Below are 23,234 nucleotides of genomic sequence, written 5' to 3' on the forward strand. Positions count from 1 at the left end.
ATATACAAAGCTATTACAATCCTTGTTTATAGATGGACAGTGTAATTATATGTACTTTCTCTCTTCCAGTTCCCAAACTTTATTGTCTCTCCCCAAGTCAGAACAACTGGTCTCATCTGTAGCTCACTGTTGGAGCAAGTATGAGGAACTGGCTTTGATCCTCAGTACCACATTAAAAAATAACTAAATAAAGGTATTGCATCCAGAAAGCTATTGAATTATGGAAAAATGGGTATATTCCATTCATCCCAGAATAGGAAGCAGATAACATAGAATGTTGTACTCTTTCTTCTCTTAAAACTCCATCATTTATTGTACTTTAGAACTGAAATATCCTCCAAAGGCTCACATGTTAAAAGCTTAGTCCCCAGCTGGTGGCCTTTTTGGGAAGTGGTAGGAACCTCAGTAGGTGGGGACTAGGAAACAGGAAGGAAGTAGATAACTTGGATGTGTCCTTGAAGACTATGTCTTGGCCCCTTATCTATCTATCTATTTATCTATCTATCTATCTATCTATTTATCTCTCCCTGCCTCCCTTCCTGCCTCCCTCCACCCCCCTTTCCCTCTGTCTTCCTTTCTTGCTTTCTGCCTGCTGTGAGGTGAGCCACTTGCTCCACCACCTGCTCCCTGTCATGACATGACATTCTCCCTCAAAAACAATGGAGCCAGGTGACTATGGACTGAAACCTCTAAAACTGTGAGGAAAATAAATCTGTCCTCCTTTAGGTTGATTTTCTCAGTATTTTGTCACAGAGACAAAAAGGTGACTAACATACCTATCAATTTCCCTGGAAATTTTTAGATAATGACTGTCATCTGATAGTCTAAATCTGCAAAAATAGAACTGGGGATCATTCTCAACCTCAAAGTTCCTCTACACACTTGCAAGTACAGTAACATGATCTCCCCTCTGTTTGAATTTGTTTTGTTTTGTTTTGTTTTTGGAAACAGGGTACCACTATGTTCCCCAGCTGGTCTCAAACTTTTGGGATAAATTGATCCTCTTGCCTTAACCTCCCCAGTAGATGGGATTACAGGTATGTACAGCCACAGCTGCTTGAAATAATTTTTTTAATAGCAAAAAATAGGGCTCCTCAGTTAAATTGCACATTCTCTAAACCAGTTACAAAACAGCCAAATTTTATCTTCTGCTATCTGAATATAAGATATGAACTGAACTCTCATAACCACACATCAGAAGTCTTAACACAGAGCAGAAGGACAAGCCCACTGAACAGTCCAAGTCTCATCTCATGAGCTTTTGCAACCAGGAGCCTGTCGCCCCAGGAAGAGCCACAGTGAGGGATCACAGAGAGCAAGGCACTCTATGTGGACAAAACCTGGAAGTGTTAGGGAAGTAACAGAGATTCAGCCTCTGGGGGAGCACAATTAACACCACAACCTGAGCTGAACCCCTCCATTGAGGTACTCAGGATTTCCTCCAAAGGGGAAAAATTGTTAAGGGGTACAGGGAGCCCCTCAGACCCACTTGCCATGGAGCAGATGGTCATGGACACACCTCCATACCTAAGCATGAAGTATGGAAAGAGAGCTCCAGAGAAGGAGACGGGAGGGAAAGAAAAAATGTGGGACCCATCAATCATGTTATAGAAGGAGACCTCCCCTTCACTGTAGTCCAGGAAGACCCCCACCCTGCAGGGATCCTGCCTAGGAGATAAACAAGTCTCAGGATCAGTTTGGGCAAAATACTTATTGTTACCTTTCCCCATGACCCAAAACCCCCTTTGTGCTGATTCCAGGTAGTTGCCTGTTCTCCTCAAATCTTTCCTGCAGACTCCCAGAGTCCACTTGCTGAAGAGTTCATTCTCTATCTCCACTTCCCAGTACCGTCTTCCTGATGTGATGCCCTCAAGACCCAACACACTGCATTTCTCATCACAGTACAACAGGCTGGGGTCCTTCCAGGACAGATGCATCTTTTCATGAGAGACAGAAAGCCTGTGGTGAGCAGAGTCTGGATCCAGTGTGACAGAACCTGTTGAGAGAGTTATCAATCATGCAAGGTCCTCCCTGCCCCAAGACAAAGCACACAGCCACCCACCACCTCACAGCCACAGAGCTGCCTGAGCTGAGGAGGGGATAAGACTCCTGATATATGAGTCTTATAACTCAAGCCCACGTCCTCAACAAGGAGAAGGAGCCAGAGATTGATTTGAGGGATAGACTTGTGACACAGTACCAGTACCAGTTTTGTAATCATCACTTCTGATCCAGAAATACCATTGGTGATGCCAGCATCTGAATCACCACAGAGAGCTTAAGGAGAAGCCAGAAGCCATGAGGGCAACAGGAGGAACATCTAGAAGCTCACAGTCACTCACAGGCTTGGAACTGTTCCTTCCGCCAATCTACAAGAGAACACACATCTCATGTCAGGGATTTGCAGAGTCTCTACACATCAGGGTCAGCACCCAGTTTTATGAAACAGCAATGTGGGAGGAAGAAGGGAAAAGCTGTGTGAAAACATTCACGTGCTGTATTTATTTCTTACACACACACACACACACACACACACACACACACACACACCACTCACACATCCTGCTGCAGCATTCCCATGAAGACTAAGACAAAAAGCTTAACACCCCAGGATCAAAATGCTGGATATCAATCTGAAAGGTCACTGTTCAGATTTAGCTACCAAATAATACTTTCTCAAGACACAGACACATAACCATCCTGACAACTGGGTTATCTTGATATAGAATTGAGGTTATCAAAATTTCCAAGACCTCCATTTACTTATAAAGAACTGACTGTGCTGGACTTCTAAGGTACCTCTAAGCCATGAGTCGAGAATTACATCTAACTTAGCTAAACTTGGAGGATGACTATAAATCATGAGTGCAGGGAACTCAGAGAAATTTTGCCCAGTTAGGAGGCAATGGAGAGGGTTTTAGGATGGGAGAGAAAGAAGTTCAAAGCAGGAAACAAATATATCCAGTGAGAGATCAACACTAGTAACTTTTCTTCAACTTTTCACAGAACAATAGGAGAAAAACATCCTTACACATATGGGAGAACCCAAAAAATATCGGATCTAGTCATTTGTCTCCCACAAGAATTGCCTAAAGAGTTTTAAAACTTCCAGCTATGATAGAACCCATAGTCCTAAACTCCAGAGTGTGTGAATAGGTTAAATACATAGGCAACTTTACAAAGGTGATTAAGACTCAGGTTCTTGAGCAGAGGAGGTTATTCTGGATTGTCTGGATGAGTCCAAACCATCACATGAACCCTTATAAACACAGACCTTTCTTGGGTGTGGTCAGAGAAGCAGATAGAATCACAGAAACAAGGTCAAAACTATGCTGTGATGCTCGCTTTGAAGATGGAAGAACAGGCCCCCAAATGAGGGAATACAGATGGCCTCTAGAAACTGCACAAGACAACAGCCTCCAGAAAGGAACACAGCCTTGTTCATACCTTCTTGGACTTCTGACCTACAAATACTTAAAATAACATATTTGTGTTGGCTGAAGCTACTAATTTTGTACTAACATGGCAGCAAATAGAAAGCTAATTAGGTAGTCAGTGTATTGAGGTAAATTGGGTCTAATATCCAGTGAAATCTAAAATGGAGGCCATGCTGGGAATGACTCAGGGAAAACGCAGGACAACTCATGGAATGTTAATGAAGTCCTGAAAAGGCCCTAGGCCAAAGTCCACCTCAAAGAAATGTTAATGGAGCCCAGGAAAACAGCCCCAACAGACTTGGAGATAGCCCATCCCAAAAGGTGATAATTAAGCCCACCTGTAGGCCTCCAACCTACATTCCATCACTGAAAGAACTATAAAAAGGGGAAAGAACAGCCCTTCCACGGATTCCACCTCTTGGGTCCCCTTCTTCCTCCGGGAGAAGTCTTTTCTGCTGTCCTTTAATAAACTTCTAATTTCTACTCTGACCTTGCCTCGGCGTGTGCTTTCTGGTGTTATTCTTCAACATTGGGGAAGCAAGAACTCATCACCGGTCAACAGCGGTATCAGTAACACACCCCATGTGGAAAAAAGCACTGGCAGAGAAATGTGCTGGCAGAAAACATAAATCTCCATGTCTCCTGCACTCAGGAAGCTGAGGACCCAGAAAGTCTCACATGCTCTGCTGGGTGGTGAAAAGGCAGGTTCCCAGTGAGTCAGTGAACCAGAGAAAGTCTGAAGGTTAAAGGAAAAAACCCAATGGCTACTAGGAATAAGGGACACAGACTTTGGACTTTACCTCAGGGTCCGGGAAGGGTGACCAAGCAATGAGATGAGACCTGCCTTTACTCAGGAGACACCAAACCAAGGATCTTATGAACCAGTTCAGACTAGCCTCCTGATGGTGAAGACCTGAAATAACTAAGAGAAAACCCATGGTCCCTCTTCCCCCATTGCTCCAAAGCCACATAAGTCTCCTCCAACCTCCATACTCCATTTTCGGAACAGGATAGGAAGGTCATTAACCAAAGCAAAGTCTACATATGTCATACACTCCAAAATATGTACAACTAGAAAGCTTTTGCCTCCAACAGAGCAGAGCCTCAGGAACAAGATTAGAATAATTAAAATAATAACTAAACAAAATTTTTTCTTTCTTAAAGATTTGTGTTTAAATTTGTGCCCCATATTTCCACTAATACAGGTTCAATCATATACATTGGTATTTCCATCTTTATGGAGTTGCTTAATAGAAACTAGATCATATAAAATGTCTGAGCAGACCCAGATGATCCTTGGAGAAAAGTAAGTTTTGCTCATTTTTCACCAAGACATTAGATAAAATCCAATTATAATTTTCTATATAATACCTGACTGAGAATATCAAAAAAAGAAGAAGAAAATGGAGGAGAAGGAAGCAGATGGGGGAAAAAAGAAGGAATGAAAGAGAAAAACCTTTTGAGACTTTCCAGTATGTCAAGTGCCATGCTATGCACTTTAATGCAGCCTTCATATAATTCCCACTGAAAATTTGAATATATAGCTCATTGTTACAATTTCATGAACAAGATGAGATAGACATTTGTCCACCTGACACTATGGACCTCTCAATATGACAGTGTTGATTCTAGTAGAGTTATGGTGTTTATTCTTACAAAATAAAAGAGTATGCAATTTATACATGAAAACATATAGATATTAATTCAGTAGAGAATGGGGAGATGGTAAAAATAAAGACAATTTGATACTTCTTTTTTAATAAAAATGTCCCCAGGAAAATCATTAAGATTCTCAAAGAGTGTTCCTCAAACATCTGAATCCAAAGCCTCTTGATGCCATGGCTCACCTTCCTCTGTCACTCACAGTCTATATACCTGATGTGAAAAAGAAACATCCAGAGTAGGAAAAGGGCATATTGTACAAATTCAGATGACACAGGTCCTAAACTCACCCTCAGAGTTAAAGAGTTCTCTGGATAACTTTTCATTGAATTGGAAACTCCCTTAGCATATGCCTTTCCTAACTACTACTGGAATGTTCAAGTGGTCTCATTATCACAAGCAAACTCAATGAGATGATTACTTAGAAATAGCTTAATGGAATTCACACACACACACACACACACACACAATTTATTCACTGAACACTCTCAAAGATGTATCAAGGAATTGATTACATTTCAGGCACACAAAGAACCTGCAAATCCTCTTCACACTCAACTCAAACCACTTTGGATGTGATTTTCCAGCTCTCACTGCCTCAGCAAAATGTCTATGTGAATCTTGGGCACTCTACTTTCCTTCTGACTGCCTCTCTCTTCCTACCTCATCCTTTCTTCTCTGATTTGTTCTCTACCCTTTCTTGGGTAAATAATATTAAACTCTCCAGGTTTCTCCTTTTATGATCTTCACACATTTTAAAAACAACAACAACAAAGACCAAGCCCAACACACAAAGCAAAATTATCTTAAAATCAGAGAAAATTGTTGTGATCAATATAAATTGCACTGTGTTCCTGTAACACAAACACAGACTTTGCTTATAATTTCAAAAGGTTCTCAGATCCCCTAAGCATCCTGGACCCCAAATTCTGAACACCAGAAACTCATTTCTCAGCAACCTAGATGCTTAGAAGAAACAAAACTAAGACAGTGAGTCAGAGTAAGAGGTGGCTGAGAGAAGACCAAAATCCAGAGGACCATGAAGAAACAAGAAAACCAAACCTGGACCCAAACAATAAAAATCCAGGGTAAAGGGAATAGAGAACCAAGGCCCCACATTAGGAAGCTGTAAGTCCTAAGCTGTCAAATATGATTTCTGAAATTTCATGGAGACCAGCAATTCCTATCCCCAGTTCCAACCCTACTCCATCCAGGCTCTGCCCAAAACTGAACTCTCCAGGGTCACTGCACCAACAACAAATACCAGTCAAATACAATGTTTTCAGAGGGTACATTTAACCCTAATCTGCAGGGGAGGATGGGCCTAGAACAGGTTCACTCCTCACACCACAACATGAAAAAACAAAATTAAAATTAAATAAGACATTAGGGAAATTACCAAAAATGAAGAATAATTTAGGGCTGAAGTTGTGGCTCAGAAGTGGAGTGCTCCCCTACCTGCATGAGGCACTAGGTTCAATTCCCAGCACCACATAAAAATAAAATAAAGGTATTGAGTCCACCTACAACTAAAAAAGATTTTTTTAATGAAGAATGATTAAAAGACAGGAATGTGATATGAGTTCTGTGATCCAATCCCAGGGAGAAGTCCCTGTGGTCTTCCAATGCAAGTTACAATTATCTTTTCTCCTTTTAAGAGAATTTTGCTTTCCTATTGTACTTGGCTTTGGTTAGATTGAACATGGGGCAGATTAATTGCTGGGAGCCATCAGCCAAGTAGGTATGACAATTTCCTTGCCAGCTTACTCCCATGCTGTCTAGTGGAAGGACTTCTGAAAGGTGACCTTGCTCAAGGACCAGGGCGGTTTAGCATAATAGGAGATTAGGGTGTTCCCCCTTTAGAATAGGGTGTATCCTGCTGCTGAGTTCCTCTTGAGTTCTTAGGGTCAGACAGTATATTTTGGGAGACAGAAGCCCATGCGGAGTGGATTTGGGCAGAGAACGTGGATTCCCCCAGAACGTGTTTGTAGACGGCCGTTGTGAGTTCAGGAATAAAGAATTGCTGTTTGAATCTACAAGCTGTGTGGAGACTCGTGATTTGTGCCCAGCCAGAGACTGCGGCAATTAATGTGTAAGGATTATGGGGGGAAAAAAAAAGAGAAGTTAAAAGTGTTTACTGGGAGGGGTGGGAAACAAATTAGAGAAGAGAGAGCAGGAAACTCATCCCATCCTGAGGTGGAGGCCACTGATACAGAAGGGCAGAGGAGGAGTCTGGAGGAGGGAAGGCCAAGGAAACATCAGAGTCACTTACCTGCATACAGGGGGGCCTTCCTCCAGGCTAAAAGGGAACACACGGTGGTGAGACCACAGCTAAAACAAGCCTGCTCAGCATGAATGTACCTGCCCTGGCCCTCCCCTCCATTCTAAAGATGAGACTACCCACAGGAGGACAGAGCCCAGAAAGGAGATGGCCTCTTACAGTATGCAGGGTCCGCAGGGTGTTGTGGGAAATCCCCTGGACCACAGATCAATACGGCTGCTTTACAGGCCAACTACTACCACTGTCCCACTGCTTTCTCTCTGTCAGAAAACTGTCTGCCTCAAAATTCATAAAAATGCATATTCTATCTGTCTTTATTCAGTTTTGCTGCTAAGGATAAAAGTTATACTATGTGTGAAAATATTTGAGAGAATAAATATAATTCATTCCACAATTGTGAGGGGTATTATTATATCCAGGCTTTCTCAAGAAAATACATTTGAGGAAGGGGTGGGGATGTACATCATGGTAGAGGGCTTGCCTAGCATGCATGAGGTTCCAGGTTCATGCCTCAGCACCACAAAATGAAAAAATAAAATTAAAAAGACACTTGGGAAATTGCCAAAAATGAAGAATGATTTAAAGACAGGAATGAGTTCTTCAATAAAACTGCCCAACTTTTCACATGTGAAATATTTCCAGAGAATAAGAAACACTTTTTAGGAAGTACTTGGTTCACTCCATCACTTTCCCACCTGTGGTGAGCAACCCACTTGGATTAGCACCTTCAGGAGCTGGAGAAAACATAATCCCTCACTGATGATTTGTTGGGAGATGAACAGAAAGCCATACTCCTAAACTTAATGACTCCATTTACTTATATATATCATTTAATGATCTTAATATCTGCCTTTAATCTTCTAGGTGCAGTCTGACTGCTAGATGCATTGAAGACTAAAATGTATATATATATATATATATAATGGGCAATCCAGGGTTGATATAAGATGCAGAATACATGACAGACCACAGGTCACCATCACATCCAGGTTTCCACATGCTAGATAGAAAATAGTAGACCAGATCAAGGAAAGGCTAGGGACCAGTGTACTGGCTTCCACTAGCTTCCCAGGGATAAGGCCCCACATGTCTGTGCCTACACAGAAAAGGAAAAGGGACACCAGAACACAGGTTGGATAAGGAAACAAGGGATACCTGGAGAGTCACTTACCAGAAAGATAAGCAGCTTTCCTCTGATCTGAAAAACAACAAGAAATAGAGGAGCTAGGAACTAGAACATCTGCTACCAAGGAAACAGAAAATTCAAAAGGGAAAGCAGAACTTACTGAGATCTGCCTTGAGTTCATCTGAAAGAAAATGAAAAACAGTGTGAACGCCCATCCCCAAGAAAAGGAAAGACTGTGTGCCTGAAAAATCCTAAGGAAAACATTTCTGTTCACTAGAATTTCTAACTACAAGCCCATCCAACCCCACCAGTCTCTAGCTGTCCTCTCTGATCTCCTCAGTCACCTCCTCTGGGCCCAGGACCCTGGGTCTCCCTAGAGAGCTGGACCCCAGACTCTGGCCCCTGTCAGCTGTCCCACTCACCACCAGGTCTGCACTTGCCCTGTGGGGTCTTACCAATGGCCTTCAGCACCTCTTCCTTTGCCTGCTGTTCCTCCTCCTTACGCCACTGCAGATTCTGCTTTTCCCGCCTCACCTGCATCCTTCTGGAATGTTCTTTGGTGCTTAAATAGCTAGCCCCCAAGAGTAGGAGCCCCAGCATGGTCAGGATCACAGCAAATGCTGGCTTCCAGGGAGAAGCCTGAGGGAAGAAGGGCTCTGTGGCCCAGGCAGACAGCAGGTCAGGGGCACACCCAGGAGAGCCAGCACACTCAGAGAGGCCAGCCCCTCCCCACAGCTCTGCTGGGAGTGGGAAGCAGCACTGACCTGGGATGTAAATAGCCATGGCCTTCTCCTGGTCCAGGACAGGGTTGAGGACAGAGCAGGTCACATTCCCCACAGTACTGTTTCTCACCACCAGAGTGGCCTCCACACTGAACAGCTCCTCAGTGTCTTGGGTGTGGGCCTCAGAAAGTGCTGGGAACTTCTTTCCACTGAGGTCTCTCCACTGCACCTGGGGCTTTGGGAACCATCCTGAAGCTTTGCACACCACCCGGACTCCATCCTCTTCTGGCCCTTCTATGTGCACTTGTGGGTCAGAGCCCATCCCTGTGGGAAGGAAGCTGTGGAGCCCCAGGAGGCCACCTTGGGCTTGAGACCCCAGAGTTGACAAGACATTACACAACTTCAGGGGGGAAGGTTTTCATGTTCAATTTTGGGATAAAGATAAAGAAAAAAGTAAAAGATAAAGGAAGTGGTGACAATTTGGGTCACAAAAGGAAGTGGTGACAATTTGGGTCACAAAAGTACCTTAAGATATTGAAGGAAAGAGACGTTAAATTAATTAAAATAAAAAATTCAACTTCTACCTATAGGAAATGTAACTATTTTAGACAGTATAATTAATCAGAAAGGGAAACAGATAAAGAAAGCTCAGTTATTACAATTCTTAGAGATTGTAGGTAAATATTGTCCTTGGTTTTGTGAACAAGAATCTCCAAATTTACTTACTTGGGAGAAATTAGGAAGAAAGTTACAAAAGGTCTGTCTTTCAAATGAATTACCGGGAGGCATAGATAATATTCAGAGAACCTGGACGGCTTTGGAAGTTTGTCTTTTTGAATATATGGGCCAGAATTCGTGGCCCCCTGAGGACCTGCTAAAAGGCATTCAACAGGCTATCAAGTCTATTCAAATGGAAAATCCGCCTGAGGCTACGTTAATTCCTTTTCCTTTAAGCCGCTTAAAAACGAAGGTGCTAAGGGCTAGGCCCAAAGTTAAAAATGTAAATTTAAACTTACAAAATCAGGCTACTCCGCAGGGAGATTATGGAGAGCAATATCAGAGAGGAGATACCGCCGAGGTCCTAGAGAGCCCTCCAAGGGAGGTAGACAATCTTCCTGGAGAGGAAAATCTGGAAGAGGTTCCTAGAGGGGCTCAAAGTTCTTCTCAGCCACGTGACTTAAAAGCCCAATTTCAAAATGGCGACAGCACAGAACCTTTACCAGCTAATCTATGGGGGAGAGATATTTTAACCAAAATGGGATTATTATTAGTTACTCCTAACTCTATAAGGTCAGTTGAGGAAGTTAGTCAGAGGTATTTTCCTGGAGATGATAGGGAGACCCTTCAGGAAGAGTATCTGTTTACAAACCAGTCTCCACGACAAAGTTTAGTAAATGCTCCAAGCCAAAATTTTTATTAGGGGCCCTGAGTACTTCCCCGATCCCTAAGACAGCTGAAAAAATCACCTGGCTCACAGAGGAGCCTATATGGATTTCTCAGTGGCCCATCTCAGGGGAAAAGCTTAAAATAATTCACAGGCTAGTTGAGGAACAACTTCAGGCTGGTCATATAGAACCAACGCTTAGTCCTTGGAACACACCTATTTTTGTTATTAAGAAAAAGTCAGGAAATTGGAGATTGCTACAGGATTTAAGGGCAATAAATCATGCAATTCAGCCTATGGGATCCTTACAGCCAGGACTTCCCTCTCCCACAGCCATTCCTTTAGATTATAGCTTGATGGTAATAGATTTAAAAGACTGTTTTTTCTCTATAAGGTTACATCCTGGAGATTGTGAGAGATTTGCTTTCACTGTCCCAACAATTAATTTTAAGGAACCTGTTAAAAGATATTGCTGGAAAGTACTCCCACAGGGAATGCGTAATAGTCCTACTCTGTGCCAAAAATACGTAGACCAGGCGATAGATCCCATAAGAAGTAGCTTTCCTGATACATATATTATTCATTTTATGGATGATATATTATTGGCTCATGCTAATCCAGAGGTACTTTCAGAAATCTTTACTCAGAGACTTCTTCGCTTACAGCAATGGGTTTACGCATAGCTCCTCAAAAAATTCAAAAAGTGTCTCCTTTTCAATATCTAGGTCAGATAATTCAAGGACGTACAATCCGTCCTCAAAATCTTCAGATAAAAATTAAGGAGTTACATACCCTTAATGATTTTCAAAAGCTATTAGGAGATATTAATTGGCTGAGGCCATCCTTAAAACTAACTACTTCTGAGTTAAGTCCTTTATTTCAGATATTACAAGGAAATCCTTCTCCAACCTCTCCACGTCAGCTAACTTTAGAGGCTAAAACAGCTTTAAGGAAAGTTGAAAATGCAATTAAAAATGCACAGCTTACTAGAGTTGATCCTAAGGAAATGGTGTATTTATTAATATTTCCAACTGAACATACACCAACAGGAGCCATATGACAAAAATTAGGAGTTATTGAGTGGATTTATTTATCCCACTCCCCTCAAAAAACATTAATTCCTTTTCATGATTCTATAGCTCAATTAGTAATTAAGGGTAGAACTAAGATTTTACAATTAATTGGATCTGAACCTGATATCATAATTATTCCATTTTCTGTTCAACAGATTAATTGGCTTTTTCAAACTTCTAGCCCATGGCAAATAGCTTTTGCTGATTTTCCTGGCCAGATAGATAGTCACTATCCTCGTGATAAAATTATACAATTTACATCATTAACGTCATTTATTTTTCCAAAGATTGTACGTGCCCATCCTATAGATGAAGCCTTATCAGTGTTCACTGATGGATCTAATTCAGGTAAAGCAGGATTTTATAGTCGTGTTCACACAGAGGTAATACAAACTTCTTATACTTCTGCCCAAAGAGCAGAGCTTCAAGCTCTGATTTGTGCCTTAAATTACTTTACAAATGAGCCTATTAATATTTATTCTGACAGCTTATATGCAGTCGGAGTTACTAAAAATATCGAAACTTCAGTTATTGGGTATACTTCATCACAAGAGTTATTTGAATTATTTCATAATTTACAAAAGGCAGTGCTAATGCGGAAATATCCATGTTTCATAGGACATATACGAGCTCATACTAATCTTCCAGGACCTTTAGCTTCAGGTAATAACAAAATTGACAGACTCGTAGCTTTTTGTGAACAGATGTCTTCATATGACTGTGCACTAGCTTCCCATTCCTTGCATCATCAAAATGCTTCTAGCTTACGTAAAAAATTTAATATTACTAGAGAACAAGCTCGTCAGATTGTAAGCCAATGCCCTAAGTGTGTTATTCACACTCCATCTCTGCTATCAGGGGTAAATCCCCGTGGATTAAAACCAAATCAAATCTGGCAAATGGACGTAACTCATATTCCTCAATTTGGTAAACAGTGTTATGTGCATGTCATAGTGGACACTTATTCTAGATTTATTTTTGCCACAGCACGTACTAAGGAAAATTCTCAAAATGTAATTTCTCATTGCCTAGCAGCCTTTTCTGTTTTAGGATGCCCTATACAGATTAAAACAGATAATGCTCCAGCTTATGTGAGCTCTTCTTTTCAACAATTTTGTCAAGAATTTAAAATTAATCATAAAACAGGAATTCCTTATAACCCCCAAGGTCAAGCCATTGTAGAACGAGCTCATTTATCTATTAAACTTCAATTACAAAAATTAAAAAGGGGGGATAGGCTTATGACTCCCCAAAATAGCCTTAATCATGCCTTGTTTGTTTTAAATTTTTTAAACTGTGATGCAGAAGGTCACACTGCTGCTGAGAGACAAATGTCTCCCTCAGTAACAGGCCCTTTAGGCAGAGTTTTGTGGAAAGATTTACAGACCGGTCAGTGGAAGGGCCCAGACCCGGTGCTTATATGGGGCAGAGGGCATGCTTGTATTTTCCCAGAAAATTCTTCTCATCCTATTTGGGTGCCTGAACGTGCTATCAGACATGGAAGAGATAGAACCCAGATTCAAGCGACTGAGGATCGACCCAGAGGAGCCCCCATCCAGAAGGAGGAGATATCGGAAAAGGATGAAGAAAGACCAGATTGACCCAGCCAAAAAGCTGATTTCATGGGAAGACGTGAAGAAGCTAACAACTCAGGCTTCCCGAATACTTCAAGACCTAGGAGAAAAGAGGACCCCAATGATGATGGTAGCAACAATAATTGCCCTACTGGGCTGTCAGGTAAAGGGGGATCAAGTAGACACTTACTGGACGTATTTCCCAGATCCACCCCTGGTACACCCAGCTGTGTGGACTGGAAAATCTATTCCAGTATTTACTAATGACTCATTCATGATGGGAGGATTTACAGATACTCATATTACTCCCAATCATGTGACTAGATTTAATTATTCTGGCTATATTGCCCAATTACCCTTGTGTTGGTCCCACGATAAACATGCTGGCTGTCTGAAAGTATCATTCGAAGAAAAGACAGCGATTGGTAGACCTAGACTGACAAATAATTCTATTTATGGAGATTTAAAACCTAATACTAGATCAGTAATTAAGATGGGACTTTCCCATAATAAGCCAGTCATTTCTGCAAAACCTCCACAGATACACCACTGTCCAAATAGTTCTACAATTGAGATTGGCACCTTTCCTAAATGGATGGATTGTATAAATCCCTTTCCTGTACAACATAAGGTGTCTAAAGATAGTGGGTATATTTTAGACTGGTCTCCAAAAATTGATAAGAGACAATTACGAAGAAATTCTGCTATGACACCTGCAGGATTTGTTAGTAATATTTTGACTTACAGTGAAGGTGGTGTTCAAAAAGATATTTGGCGTTTAATTGCTGCCTCAGAATTCTTACATTTTACAGACAAACCCTTACCAAGATTTATTGGCAAGAACTGTAAAGAGGGATCTTGCTATGGCTTACGAGCTTGTGTCCAATCTCCTTATGTTTTAATTATTGGAAATGTAAAAGTTAAATGGATAGATGACAGATATATTGTTACTTGTAAAAAATGTAACCTAACCAATTGCATTACTAGGTATAATGGAGGAAAAGGAGTGCTAATACTTCATCAGCCCTCTTTCGTTTTATTACCTGCTAATATTTCAGAGCCATGGTATGCTGATGCTGGTTTACAAGTCTTACAGCAAATTCATGCCCAGCTGGCAAGACCTAAACGTACTATTGGAGTTATAATTGTTGGTGTTTTGGTGCTAGTCTCTGTTATTGCATCAACTGTCTCTGCGTCTCTGACATTGTCTCAAAATATTCAGCATGCAAAATTTCTTAATAATTTAGCTCAAAATACTTCCAAGGCTCTGCGTAATCAAGTAAATATTGATAAAAAGATTGAAACTAAATTAAATGCCTTAGAGGCCACTGTTATTGACATAGGTAATAAACTTTCAGCCTTAAAATTTAAAGAAAGGCTTAAATGCCATGCTAATTATAAGTATGTGTGTGTTACAACTGCCAAGTACAATGCTTCTCTCTGGGATTGGGAGAAGGTTAAAAACCATTTGTTAGGTATTTGGCAAAATAGTAATAATAGCTTGGATATTCTGGAACTTCATCACCATATCCAAGACATTCAAAATAATAGAGATGATTTTTCAGATCCTTCTTCTTTGGCTAACCAAATATTGAAGGAGTTAAATGGATTCAACCCTGGAAATATTCTTAAACACTCGGCCTGGTACATTATTGGATTATTCTCTTTGCTGCTAATTCTCTATTGCATTATAATTGTAGGATGGCGAGTCTTCAGAACAAGAATGCAAAAACTCCAGAGAGTGAACCGCCGCCTCATTTTTGCGAAAAGAAAGGGGGAATATGTCGGAAGCCATTCTCACACGTGACTGGGTGACTCCCAGTTAGGGTCTGAGGCGCTCTGGCTGTGTCGGAGCTTTCCCGGCCCTCTCCTGATGAGAGAACCTGTCCGTGTGGGGGTGTAACTGACCACTGACCCCGGAGGCCCAATCACTGACCCTGACCTTGGAGTGCGGCCCCCCTTCAACCTTCATTGGATGGAATTCTCCCCTGAATGTCTTGTTCCCCAATAAAAGGCTACTCCCTGGCGTGCTCGCTCTCTCTCTCTCCTGCTAGCCCAGAGTAATCCTTGCTGCCCTGCCGGGCAGTTAGAGGAGGGAACCAGAGAGGGGAGCCATCTCAGACCTGGTCATAGAAAAAGGTAACTGAGTCTGTGTGTTTATTTCGATCTCGCTAGCTAACTTTTATGCCAAGAACCTCATTAATGAAACCATTGCGCTGGCTGCATGGTAGAGTTTTCATGTTCAGTTCTGGGAATTCTACGAAAAGATGGAATAAATGGAAGGAGCACAGGGACCCACACAGGGCAGTAGGCTCTTGTCCCCAGCTGTGATACTCAAAGAAAAAAACAGGAAGAATTCGGTGCCAGGGCTCCCTCCTTGAATCTCAGTCTTCTCACCTCACACACTCTCCTGGGACATCAGTCTCTCTGTGTATATCAGATCCAAAATTGTATTCAGTGACCACCTTGACTCCTGAATTATCTTACCCTCCACCCATGTCCCTATGAGTTATCTTTACCAGGTCTCGTCACATACACTTCAAACTCAAATTCGGAACTGAATTTATTAATTTGCACCACTTGTGATAAAATGATTATTAAAATAATCCAATACTTCACCCTTCTTTATAGTCAGTTCTAGAACTTCCACTTAATTTTTTACTGCCTTTACCTTCTGCCCCTGGGCCCAGTAATGGATTCAATTTGGCAATGAAAAATTAGCAAAAATGACTAATGAACCTTGGTTTATTCCCTCTGCCATTTCCACAGAAGGACAATCCTGGGCTACCCAGTGGAGGATGGACTCATGTAACATTGCCTGGTCAACCTGCCTCTGCTGCCCTAGGTCAGCCACATGACCACCTGAAACATCAGCATACCCAACCAAGGTGCACCTGGTGAACTTTTCTGCTAACTTGAGAACAAATAAAAATTACAAGTAAAAAGCTTAATTCTCTCTGTTGAATAAAATAAGATTCTCTTCCTTTTTCTTATACCATTTGCTTTAGGAAATTGCAATTACAAATAGATACTTCCTTCTCTTTTGAAATTTTTATACATGATTTTGAAAACTAGTTAGGTTTTCTGCCAGCTTTGTGGCTCAGGAATGACTTTCTCAAGAACCTGGGACCCATTTCTTTGAAATGTAAACATCAGGGAAGATAGCAACCCTTTGCCCCCTTTTCTGTGGAAAGGTAGGAGCCTAACTTATGTGGGCATCTTGATCCAAGTTGTAAAACTGCTTCCTGTCATAAAGCAGGAGGAGTTCATTTTGCTTCCAGATAAAGCCTAATAGATGACACAGATGATCTCCCAAACTACCAGGTAAATTTAGGATGAGTTATGTGAAACAATAGTGCTTTGAGCCCTCTTAATTGAGGATTAGTTATTCTTCATTTTCAAAATAAGTATACAGGAGATTATATATGCTTGGCTCTAAAAACAAAGATGAAATTCCTTTCTAGTTGTGTGATCCGTTCACAGATCACCATAATATGTTTCACACTCTGATGTGATGCTTATTCAGTAATAAAAGTGTTTTCTCCTAGCATGGGAGATTTTGTTTTTAATTATATTTCTGAAACATGACCAAAGATGTATGAGTAAACCCAGGTGAGATTAGCCAAGTTCAGCCCCTATTAGTTGAACTCCCTTAGTGCCCGAATTAAATACATTTTTATTGCCAAATGCACCTGAGATTGTGGCTGTTTGTTACACAGCATTATTACAGCAGTAGAACTGACACATAGTTATCAATAGTCCTGCCATGAAACAACAATGGTTCAAATAAAACACTGGAAGTCTCTGAACACTTCTCCTCCCCTTCCAAACTTTGTGCCCACAAATCTGTTTAGTTGAATCTGGTTTCTAAACCTGTCTGACTCCTCCTCTCCCACCCCACTGCCATGCCTCAGGTCAGGCACTCATTCTCTCCACATCATAACTGCACTCCATGCCTCCTTCTTGCTCACCTCCCATTCATCCATTCAAACTGCCAACATGAGCATTCCCAGCATGGCTCTGTTTAGGATACCCCCTACTCTGCATCCAAACTCCATAACACAGCACAGAAAGCCTTTACTGATCCAGTAACAGCCTTCCTCTCTGAACACTTGTCCCCAAACTCCACCATCTGAGATCCTCAGAGCCCTTATACTCAACCCCAAGAACTATTTGGTCAAATGCAAGTAGCCACCATCACCATGTTGTATGCCCTCTGCCTTTTCACCTTCCAGCCCATCAACATCCAGGGCTTTTGTGCCAGCCCAGGTGTCCACTCCTAATGACCTCATCCTGACACCTGTGAGTGGTGTTAATACAGGACCATCTCTTTATTCCAGTATTACAACTTCTTACCATCCTCCCCCTCACTCCTCCTACCAACCATGATGGCCTCATTATACCCAGAATAATCAACCAAATTCCTACTTCAAAGGTTTCATACAGGGTGCTCCCTCTGCATGAATAGGATATCAGGCCCCCCAGATATCCACCTGGCTAAATACCTACTTCCTTTGAGCCTTGTTTAGACTGTCAATAAGACTCTGCCCAAATCCCTATGTAACACTATGGATTGTCCTAACTTCCCAGCCCACATCCTGAGCCCCTTTCTTAAATCTACTTGGTCTTTTGTCTTAAGTACTTATCATCTTATGCCATCTTGTACTGAACTATTTCTTATAATTTTTCTTCCTTTGTCTCTAGAATGTAAACTCCTCATGGCTGGGATCTCCATTACACTGATATATCTCTAGTGCACAGGACAAGTCCCAAAATATTTTAGATGATCCCTATACAGTGTTTGTATTGAATCAATTAATAAAAGATGAGTCACTTTTTTTCTCCATTTCACCTATAAAATGTGAGGCTAAATTAGATGATCCTTGATATTCCCATCAAACCCAACATTCCCAAGGTCTCCAGAATAGACATCAAATAACTAACCTGCCACCTTCACTTCCAAATCAGCCTCTTCATAGAAGCCTCCATGTCTGAAGAAGCAGGTGTACATTCCATTGTCAGAAACCCGGACCTGGCGGAGGTACATGGCAGCATGCCCCTCAGTAAGGCAGCCCCTCACTAATGAAGTCCGCCCTCTGTACTCAGCCATCTGCTCCTCAGTCTGTTCCCAATGGTTCCAGTAGATGAACACTGTTTGTGAGAATGTGGTGCGGAACCACCCAAGTTCCATGTTCTCTGCATTCATGGCTGGAACTAGGGTGCAGGGAAGTATGACATCCTCACCCAGCACTGCCACAATGGGGTGTCGAGGGCCAACGACTTGGAATTGCTCTGTGGGCACAGACATAGTGGGGAGAAAGCTGGTGAGACACAGACCAAAAAATGATAACATACAACATCAGGTGGGAAGGCCAGGAAAGCCGGGGCAGGGGCCACATGAGATGACCCTAGAAGTCTGATAGATTTGGAAGAGATCTTCTGATCATTATGATGTGGCCAGAATGATGCCAAAGACACTCCCTCGTTGTCTTCTGCTCCTGATCCCAGGCCCTCCCATGAAGAAATCTCTAATTCAGTGATTCTCAAACTTTCATGCACCAGAACCACAAGGCTGCCTTATAGAGCACATATCACTGGACTCCACTCCAGAGTGTCACTAGATCTGGGGTAGGGTGGGGGCGCAATGAGTGTGCATTTGCAAGGAGTTCCAAGGGTGGTCTGAGGAGCACACATTAGGATTTGGGAACCCCAGGTCTAACAAACCCCTGTCTCAGGACAAACATGAAAACTGACAAAGAGCACACATGCAACCTGGGTCAGCACTCTTTGGTCATTCAGTCACACCCAGGAAATTCCCCTCTTCCTATTCTAAATTATTTACTACAGTCTATATTTTTCTCCTCCACTGAGGGAGGAGAGAAATACATATGCACTTTAAAACACAGAGTCAAATGCTACTTACTGCTATGAAAATCCTGCTCTCATAATTCACGGAAACCCCCATCACTGCATGTTCAAGAAGCAGTTCACCTCACTCTCCACCCTTGGGGCTCTTGGGCTTCTGAGGCTACCACATGACTCCTCTGCAGGACACGCTGCAAAGCACTTCCAAAGAACTACCCTTAAACCCTGTACCTCTCCACTCTGGTCTCAGCCACCATTAAATCTCAACTGGAGAATGACTAGGATTCCTGACCTCCGTGATCCTTTTAACATATGAGCTAATCCATATTGCTGCTCTGCTCAAAGCCTCCACGTGGCTCCCCACTTCTCCCCAGGCCTGACAAGGTGGACCCTGCTTCCCAAGACCCTTCTGAACTCACCTGCTGCTTCTCTCCCCATGGGCTCTAGTCCAGCAACCCTGGCCTCTGTGCTTCCTCACACCTCAGCACACTGCCAGCTCTGCACAGGCTCCTCCCCCTGCAGGAACCCTCCTTCCAAATGGTCCTACAGCTCACTCCTCCTTCTCCAGGGTTATGCTCCCATCTACACACCACCTCACTGAACAGTGCTGCCTGCCCACACCTGCCTCCCATGCCCCAGACTGTCCACACCCTGCCCTGCTGCATTTCCCATTGTTTTCCAACACTCTTAGGCATCTCTGCCTAGTTGCAGTTACTACTCACTCTCTCCCGCTAGAAGACAAACTGTATGACAGAATTTGTGTCTGATTCTTTCATAGAATAGCACCTACCAATCAACATTTCATTAATATTTCAGGAATAAAATGAATGAATGAATGCTTGCAGCACCAAAAAAAAAAAAAAAAAAAAAAAAGCCAAGAAAACAAAAAAAAATGAGGAAGATGTATTTTCAAATGTTTTTATATCTTGATTTTTAAAACCACAAAGGAAAACAGATGGGGATACTCACCTGTGGACAGCTGGACAAGGAGAAGCAGGGAAGTGAGACAGCAGATCAAGGAGCTTCTGCAGCACCCTTCCATATCTTTAGAGCTGGGGAGAGAGATGGGGGATGAGGGCCAGGACCTGCAGGCAGGAGGCAGGTCCAGCCCAGAGCTCCAGCACCTCAGCATAGAGAGCAGGGCTCAGGGCTGGACAGCACTCCCCTGCTGGAGCAAAGCATTTCTTTTGGTTCATCATACTAACAGGGTGGTGGGCCCCCCACAACCCTGACACTGACAAACAGCTGAGCCTGGGCTCCTTCCAGCTCTTGTGGGAAGACTATGGTATCAGGAAACCATAGAATTACCTGGTAAGAAACTGTTCCTATTAGCACAAGCATGAGTGTTCACATGTGTACACGCACACACACACACACATACACACATACAGAGAGAGAGAGAGAGAGAGAGAGAGAGAGAGAAAGGGGTAGAAACTGAAATAAATGCAGGTATGGATGCATATAGGTGAGTCAGCCTACCACATGTTTCTAGATTGGAAAAACAAGTAGTTCCAGAAAAAAATGACACTCTAGTAGCCACAAGCATACGGAGCATTAATGTATTTGTTTTAAAATATCCTTTTCCAATTAAAAAAAAAACTAGGATCTCTGAAAATAGTCTGATGATAGGACTGAAGCAAGATAAACATAAATTACATTTGGAGCATATCATAGTAGCAGATTGGGAGAAAGTGCTCAGACATATAGTTAAGCAAATATATCACCAAAGGTGTGTGTAGTGGTGGGGGCGGGGGGTGTTGAAAATCAAAGAAAAGGAAGAAAAAGAGAATGGGACCTAGTCACTAGGAAAGACTCACCAACTAGAAAGAGCTTCTAATAGCCAAGGCTTGAGCCATCAAATTAAAAAGTCATAATAAAAAAGAATAAAATTACTAAGAAAATACTTTTTATATTTTATTTGGATTATAGTTCCTCAAATAAAATCTGAGTCTGTATTATTATAAATAAATGGCTAATTAAATTAATGGGAGCATTTTTTCTTTACACAAGACTTCTAATAAGGAGAATGAAAACCCACCAGTTCAATATTCAGAAAAAAAAATCACTGCAGGCAAGATCAATGAAGAAATGCAAAAAGAGGAACAACTTCAAAGAAAAACAGGATATAAAAAAAAAGAAAGAAAGAAAGAAAGAAACCATTCCTTCCTTTCCCACCCCAACCACAGCTTACTTGACCCAGAACACCAGGCTCTTTCTCTATATATACCTGGAGCTCTGTGGTGGAAGGCATGCCTCTATCTCTCTGTTATTCACACACCACTCATGACCCCCCAGAAAGGAGGGCCCAGACCCAGGGTTCCCATTATGAAAAACATGCAAGCTCCTGCTTCCCTCTTCTCCTGCCCCATAATTATGCCCAGGTTTGGCCTGGGCAGTGTCAGAGACGGACGCATCCTCAAGGAGGCTGTGGTGCCCATCACAGGAGCCCAGAACCATGTCCTGCTTTCTTAGATGTGGAGTTCACCTAAACCTGAACCTCAGCTCAGTCCTTTCCACTGTGGGCTCAGATAGGACGCTTCATTTGGCAGGTGCCAAGCACTTCCCCACCAACAGGTTTGTCCTTGCCTTCTTTTTCTTTGAGAAAGATTTCTGCCTGAGAGGTTAGGGACCCTTCCTGGAGACAGAGCATAGAGATAATGAGTCAGAGAAAAGACCCCCAAGCCACCTACAATTTGGAAAGACCAGGGAGAAGGCAGTCTGTGGTATTGGGAAGAACAAATTCTGGGAGCCGACTTCAAGGCTGCCCTCCAGGCTCAGCCACTCTCGCCGTGACCTTCTTGGCCTCAGTTTCCTTGACTGTCTGATGGACATAGTCACAACATCTACCTCCCAAGTTTGTAGTGAAAATGATGTGATTTATAGTAACGACATGTAATTAGAACAGGGCCTGGTCCCAGAAAATGTTAAAGAAATGACATTATAACAAATGAATAAAGGAACAACCCTCATTAAGCTTCTCCTGGGTCTTCCTAGAACAAGATTATCCCACCTACCCACCCCCACTGCCTCTCCCACCACCTCATCCTCTGCTCCTTCCTGCCACTAGCTTCTCCCTAGATTCTTCCTCTTAGGTCACAGGTGTCTTCAAAGCCAACTTACCTGCTTCTCTGTTCTCCCACCTATGAAAGGCTGGAGAAATTTCAGAGTCACAAGGACCCCAGAAGACCACAAATAATGCCCTCAGAATTTGCATCTGTCCCAAGCTGCTCACATAACCCAGTCCTCTGCCTCTGAGTCCAACGCTGGGGCCACAAATTCCTCATCTCCAAGAGGCAGTTGGTTCCCGGGAAACAAGGGCAAAGCAGAGCTGGACATAAGTTGCAGTGACCTCTGCAGAGTCTCTGACACTGGGGCCCCCACTAAGCCCTCCCAGTCAGAGGAGCAACCACTCACTCACTCCTTTCCACCATCTAAAGTGAAAGCTTACAAAAGGAGCCTGGGCAGAGTGTGCCCTGCCCGCTGGACATTGCTCCCTTTACCAGGAAGAAGGCAGCAGAGCAGAGCAGCAAAAAGAAGGTGCCCACAATTTTCCTGAAACACTTGTCCAGTGGTCTGAACAAGCCCACAATGCCACCACCAATCCCTGCCCATAGGGTAGACTCCCTAAAGCCTAGAGATGTTAAGGATATGTTACAAAAAGAAGAAAATAAAATTATACTGAACCCCTATCAAGAACTGTGCTACGTAAATTTTACTTATGCCATCTCATTATCACAACTGCAGAGATAAAACCATGCCATCTGGTAACATCAACCTAGTAACTTCCTAGAGGAGGGAAAGGCTAGATGTCAGGAGACTGCCTCCCACCACCACATCTCCAGCCCAGCCCAGCCCCCTGACCCAGGTAACTCAAGTGAGCAAGATCCTGAAAGGGACCTTGGACTCTCAGTTGCCTCAATTACAGGCCAGAAAGCTTATCTCACCCTGACCTGAGCATTCTCCCTCCCAAGGTTGCCCTTTGCCCTCCATTTGGGGAGGAGGAAGCAGTGACAAAGTGCAGGTCAGGTCTCCTTAAAGAACACTGGCAGAATCCTTGACCAGCACTGGCAGGGGACACTGAACCTCAGCACTGTCCTCTCCCAGCTCATC

At 42.7% G+C, this 23,234-nt stretch overlaps 1 protein-coding gene across 1 annotated transcript; it reads right to left on the reverse strand.

The window, feature by feature from the left end:
- Positions 1-1,349: 1,349 nt before the first annotated feature.
- On the reverse strand, positions 1,350-18,567 carry LOC143402015 (butyrophilin-like protein 1). The gene is made up of 8 exons (XM_076859535.1): positions 18,204-18,567; positions 9,271-9,552; positions 8,929-9,162; positions 8,667-8,687; positions 8,552-8,578; positions 7,372-7,398; positions 2,343-2,369; positions 1,350-1,996 (listed from the first exon to the last, which is right to left on the reverse strand). Exons 1-8 carry the CDS (start codon positions 18,565-18,567, stop codon positions 1,350-1,352), a joined length of 1,629 nt encoding a protein of 542 aa, XP_076715650.1.
- Between the last annotated feature and the right edge of the window lie 4,667 nt (positions 18,568-23,234).

Source organism: Callospermophilus lateralis, chromosome 6, assembly GCF_048772815.1.
Source record: "Callospermophilus lateralis isolate mCalLat2 chromosome 6, mCalLat2.hap1, whole genome shotgun sequence".
NCBI classification, from domain to species: Eukaryota; Metazoa; Chordata; class Mammalia; order Rodentia; family Sciuridae; genus Callospermophilus; species Callospermophilus lateralis.